This window comes from Microcebus murinus, chromosome 12, assembly GCF_040939455.1.
Source record: "Microcebus murinus isolate Inina chromosome 12, M.murinus_Inina_mat1.0, whole genome shotgun sequence".
Taxonomy (NCBI): domain Eukaryota; kingdom Metazoa; phylum Chordata; class Mammalia; order Primates; family Cheirogaleidae; genus Microcebus; species Microcebus murinus.
In genome coordinates this window covers 88757975-88763974 of record NC_134115.1, presented here as the reverse complement: position 1 = coordinate 88763974, position 6000 = coordinate 88757975, and the positions used below count along the sequence as shown (strand labels likewise).

The 6000-nt window shown below is 58.0% G+C and overlaps 1 protein-coding gene across 1 annotated transcript in view; it reads right to left on the bottom strand.

The window, feature by feature from the left end:
• Window positions 1–246: 246 nt before the first annotated feature.
• Window positions 247–6000, bottom strand: part of ASS1 (argininosuccinate synthase 1) — a 49533-nt gene continuing 43779 nt past the window's right edge. Inside the window, exons 14-16 of the mRNA XM_012754521.3 lie at window positions 5367–5523; window positions 1889–1954; window positions 247–524 (exon numbers count right to left, since the gene is read on the bottom strand). Of these exons, the coding sequence (XP_012609975.1) occupies window positions 479–524; window positions 1889–1954; window positions 5367–5523 (269 nt within the window). The 3' untranslated portion in view covers window positions 247–478. The remainder of the gene's footprint in view (window positions 525–1888; window positions 1955–5366; window positions 5524–6000) is intronic.

Genomic DNA, 6000 nt, shown 5'->3' with positions numbered 1-6000 from the left:
CACGGTTGGTGACAAAATCCCAGGCTGCTGGGCTAGGGCATGTCCTGGGTGGGTGGGCACTTTTGGATTCCTACTTTTTACAGGAGGACAGAGACTCTCCCAGATAAACAGGCTGTCTGGGAAACAGTGGCCTTCGGCGGCAATTAAATCAGAAAACACAAAGGTTGGGCCAAGAAAAGCATAATTGACTACACGCACGCACACACACACACATATGCCCTCTCTCTGTAGAGATAAACAAAAGACTAATGCATCTTTTTTTTTAATTGTCATTTTATAGCTCCCACTGCAGCCCCTGCCCTCCCTTGGATGACCACTTTTGCAGGCTACAGAGGGACCAGGGAACAAAGCTGGGGCCTAGCAGCTCCACTACGCTGCCAGCCGGGGAAGAACAAGTCACAATTACAAATTATCACAACAATTAGCGCCTGTACTTGGGAGATCTGCAAAGTGCCCCAGCTCCTCATTGTCCACAGGTCTATTTGGCAGTGACCTTGCTCTGGAGACGATGATATTCCTTCAGCCTGTAAACCAGATTCAAAACAAAGAAAAATGTAAATTAACAATAACAACATGCACTCTGTTCAATTAATTCAGGCAGAACCCGGGTGGCGGGGGCAGCTGTTTGTTAAGATGTGTGTGAAGTTGTCCTTTTTTCTATTCCCTCTCCTGCTCCAGCCCCTCCTGCCCTCCAATTGGGATAATGTAATTAATTTATCTTAGGGGGAAAACATTGTTTGTCATTGTTGTAGACAAAGCGTTTAACTGGCAATGGGAGAAATGAAGAGGCCATTATGGAAGCCCGGTGTGTTCTGGGCCATTTAAAAGGGTTTATAGAGTCATAAAATACAAACAGAGGACGCAGGAGGCAGGGGAGGTGGAGGTGGAGGTGGCTGTGGGGAGGGGAGAGGTCCGGAGGGGCTGGGCTGGATTCAATGTCTCTCCAGATCTGAGGTGGCTCCAGGGACACGACACTGGCTCTGCTCTGTGCCCAGGGCATGTTGTTAGGGAGAGGAGAGAGTCTCCCACCTTCTTCCAGACCCAAGCCCCACGAGAAGGGAGTTGGTGATGAAGACCCCGGAGCAGGGGCAGACAGGCCTTCTTGACTCAGTTCCAGAGCTTCCTGGCTGTGTGACTCTGGGCAAGTTACTTAACCACTCTGGGCCTGTTTCCATTGGAGTTGCAAATCTGTGTAAGAACTAGATGAGACAACCTAGGAGAGGGCCTGGCACTGGCTTAGTCCACGACAGCTGCTGGGGACAAATGACCCTGCTTGCCCCAAGAGCACAATGGCCCCAGGCCGAGTGTGCTTGCTGTGGGGCTCTGGGCTCTTCCCGCAAGCCGGGCCTGATTCCCACAGGCTCATGCTGACCCTTCACTGCACCGTGGGGCAGGCACAGCTGACAGCCTAGAGGATCAGAAGGGGTCTGAGACCACGCTGCAGAGCCAGAATTTGAACCCAGATCTGAGTGACTTCGGGTGACATGTACCACCCCCTGGGCCATGGAGAGCCGCGTGGCTAGGCTGGCTTCCAGTTAGCCCTACGGCTCAGGTGTGCTGACAGTGCTTTCTACCTCTGGGCCATTTCCGTATCTGACTGCCCAGGAGAGGGGCTCATGGCGAGTGCCTGTGGCTGAGGGGACGGGGAGAGAGTGGGAGGCACGGGGCAGGGCACGGGAACCTGGGGCCCCACTCTGCTGCTGCTGGCTGCCCAAGCATGCCTCTGGCCCCGCTGGGAAAGGGGCAGGCGGGGCCCAGAGCCGGCACTGGGCACGCTGTGGCAGACGGACAGGAAGGTGGGGTTTGTCTAGGGCAGGGCAGCCATCAGAGCGGTGAAGGTCCCACACCTGCGGGGCTCCGAGGACCGCCCTGGCCCTGCGCATCTCACCTGAGGGAGTTGATGTTGATGAAGCCGGTGGCGTCGATCGGTTCGTAATCGCCCTGCACGTTCATGCTGCCAGGAGAGAGGAGAAGCTCGTCAGCTCTCGGGGCTTGCCTCTGCGTGGGAGGACCACGGGGCAGGACGGCTCTGCCCACGGAGGCGGGCATTTCCCCCACTCGGGCCGACACTCCCTGCACTTCGGCTTGTCACTCAGTTTCTGTCCTGCTCAGGGAGCTGTGCTCTGGGCCGGGCGCCATGCCGGAGGCAGGAGAGCCCTGGTGGAGTGCACAGCGGCCCCCTTCCTGCGACGCACAGTGGCGGGAGGCCAGGAGAGGCTGGCCCAGGCAGGGTCCCAGCCCCGCCAGTACCGGGCCCACGAAGTCCCCTGCCCGCAGGAGCACTGTGTCTGTGAGTGGAGGACCGGCGTCTGAGCCAGCCCTGCCCTTGGGGCCGCGAGAGCTCAGGGAGGAGCGTCCAGGACCAGCAGAGGGTGTGCCGGGGCCGGCAGGCTCAGGCGGGCGCCAACTGGGGCAGCCCTGATGGCAGTTCTCAAGCCGCAGGGAGGCCTCCCTCTAGCACTCACGGCGAGATGGACCCACTAAGTCACCTTTCACCTGGTTTGTCCAACCAGTCAGAGCCCATCTGATCCGTCCCGGCACCCAGGCACCCCCTGCCAGCTCGGCGTGAAAAGTGCCCGGCAGCTGCTGTGGGACTCAGCAGAGCCGTGTCCCCTCGCTGTTCCCACCTTCCAGACTCGCCCGCCCCCGGGTTTTGGGCTCTCCTCCCTCAGCTGCACGTCTGAACCCTCCCGGACACAGCGGTCGTTCAAGTCCAGCTCACTGGGTTTGCATCCTGGCTCTGCCATCCCTGAAAGCTCAGGGCAAGTGTCCTTGCTCTCGGGACCCTGGTCTCCCGCCTGTGGACTGTGCCCACGGGCGGGAGCTCTTCTTACTGCCGGCTCCACGTGAAATAACGTAGCTGGTGCCTGGCCCTCGGCGAGCACTCGCTAGCACTAAGGCCGGCGTGCGTTCATTCACGCATCTGTGCGCTCAGGCGTTTATGAAGCACCTACTATACTACCTGCCAGGTGCTGAGGCAGCCAGAGCGAGACAAGGGCGGAGCAGACCCAGGCAGTTGATCGCCACTCGGGGTGCGTGGCCGCAGGTGCCCCTACTCTACAAGGCCACCCTCTGAGCCCCCGAGAGGACGGGGTCCCTGGTCATGTCCTGCTCTGAATCAGTCCCTGGTCTGCAGAACTCCAGTCTTGGCCTCTCCCTCCCACTCCAGTGGCCCCTCCAGGGCTCAGACACTGGAGCCACCAGGAGCGAGTTCCTTGCAAAGGGAGAAGGGTCCAGACTTCTGCTGGGCACCCGCCCTGTGCAGAGCAGTGCTCAGGAGAGGCTGGACCACACCAGACCACCGACCTCCTCAGACCCCTTCAGCACACCTTGCTAGGAAACCCGGCCTCACCCACCGGCCCCGTGCTCAGCCCGGGGGTGGGGGGGCAGGCAGGTGCGGAGCCCCTCCCCGCGTCCATTGTCCTCTCACCTCCGTCTCTCCCAAGTCGCAACAAACCCTCTCACCCCTTCCCCAGACGGGCCCTCCCAGACCGCCCCACGGCGCCCGAGAAGCCGCGTGCAGGACGGAGTGTCCTGCAAGGCTGAGAGTTGCAAAGGTGCTTCTCAGGAACTGAAAACCTCTTTTTAAAATTGTGGTTCGGGGTGGGGTGGGGGTGGAAAAAGAGTTTACAATGATTTTTTTTTTTTTTTTTTTACCTCCCCTGACGGTCTACAGAAAACCTCTGTGCTTTTATTTTTGCTCATTCGAGTGGCTCTGACCTGCTCTATAATTACGTTACTTTCTACCTACTGTGCCGCGGCATTTCCAGTTCTGCTACCTCTCGCGGCTTCCTCGCTGGGCCCTGCGACGCTGTCACTCAAGGGCTTTCAAGTCAGCGATGTAGAAATCAAAGAGAAAAGGGAAATGGTCGGAGACACAGTGAGAATAAATGCTCCTGCTTTTCTCTCTTTCTTCCCTTTCCCTTTTTACTTTATTCATTTAATCTCCCCGAGTGAGACCGTGAGGCTTAATGAGGGGTTGGACAGATTATTAGAGGCTGTTGATTTGGAGGGGGAGGGAAGAAAGAGCCAGAGAGAGAAAGAGAGAAGATAATTTGACATTTACCCCGACTGATCTAAACTGATTCGGTTATATTTATGGCTTATAAAGTGTTTAGAAAGATTGAAGGGGGGGGGGAACTCAACATGGCAAGGAGCAGGGAAGGAAAAAACTAATATTGACTGCCAAACAAAACTCGCACTTTAATTCCCAGCTGGCCTCCAGGAGGGAAAGGTAACCTCAGCCGAGCTCAGCTGGGAGGGCCCCGGCAGGAGGGGCCGTCCGTCCCGCAGGGGCTGCCCCCACCCGTCTTTGGCCGGGTGACCTCCAAAGAGGACGCCCTGCTCCTCCATGCAGGCCGCTCTGTCATCCACGGTGCAAACACAGGAGCAGCTAATCGTCACCGTCACCGGCTGCCTTGTCTTGCCCTCCAGGGCCACCTTCTCGACCGCCCTCTGCCCAGCTCATCGATGAGGAAGCTCCTCAAGGCTGCGTCTTTGCTTCCCTGCTTGTCTCACTCTACACCGTCCCCTGGGTGGTCTCCTCTCGGCCCGTAGCTTCAGAAAACATCCAAATGCCTACGACTCTCCCATGTCTTCAACCCAGGTTCCTCCTCCACTCTAGACCCACGTGTCTGATGGCTGACTAGATAGTTCTCCTGGGCGGACCCACACTCAAGGTATCTGAACACGAATGCACCATCCTTCCTCAAGAATGTCCCCTCAACTCAGGATTGCCACCGACATGTCCCCAGCTGCCCATGTCCCATCCCCCAAACACCAGGGTGATTCTGGACCCTTCCATCTCCCTCCGGACCCAAGCCATTTCAATTCCACCTCCTAAATCTTTGTCAAATCCATCTGCTGCTATCTAGTCTGGAACCATCCACCTGGTCCAAGCTGCCAGCATTTCCACGGTGCCCTTGCCAGCTCCCACCCCACGTGAATCCATTCTCCAGAGCAGCCAGAAGGATCCTCTAAAAACACAGCTCTGATCTTGTGCTTCCCTATAAGGTCCTGCCTCAGCCCCCTCTCTACCTGGTTAGCTCCTTTCTGCTGTGGTCTGAATAGCGAGGAAGCTTGTCTGCAACCCGAATTATTATACCCAGCCAGAGTATCCTGTACTTCCTCACAGCCCGCTGCCACCTTTTCTAACTGTACATTCTGGGGATCCCTTGACCCATGCCTTTCTCCCCGGCTAGCCTAGAAGTCCCCCGCAGGTATAGATGGCGTGCATACTCTTTGTGCTCTGCATGCCACCTGCCTGTGCCCAGGTGCAGAGTTGTTGAAAAAGCCAGACAGAAGAAACTCTGGACATGAGGCTCTGTGCCCAGCCAGGGGGCAGGACAAGGCGTGGGGGCACTTACCTCACCAGCTCCTCGTTGTAGAGAGACAATGGGGACTCCCGGCCGAGGATGTACACCTGGCCCTTGAAGACGGACACCTGCACTTTCCCTTCCACTCGCTCCTGGGACTTGGCGATGCAGTGGCGGACAAATTCACACTCAGGGCTGTGCCAGAAACCTGCAGAAAATGTGAGGGTGCCAGGGAGGCCCACCAGGCTGCCTGCCTTGGGCCGGGACACGGGGAGGACTGGGGCACAGGAAGAGTCACCTGCCATGGCAGGCCTTGACTGCCTCTGGGGGCTCAGAGAGGGCAGGCCCGGGTCTGCCTTGTTCACTTGAGTCCGGCACAACGGGCACTGGCCAGTGGCTGAGTATGGGAACGTGCCCATGTCCCCTGGCCTGTAACTTTTCAAGGGAGTAGAAGGTGACCACCTAAGTCACTTCCTAAGGGCCAGGAGGAGGGCAGTGACCCCCTGCTTCATGCCACAGACATTTGGGAAGTGTCACGGGCCAAGTGCTGGGGACACAGAGGAGTAGGGAAGCAGGAGACCTCCGTCGGAGGCTCCGGTCTCACGGAAGAGCCAGGAGACCTGAGACAGGACTCAGGCTCGTGCTGCCCAGGGCTGGCTTTGCCGGTGCCCGTTACGGGCGGCCG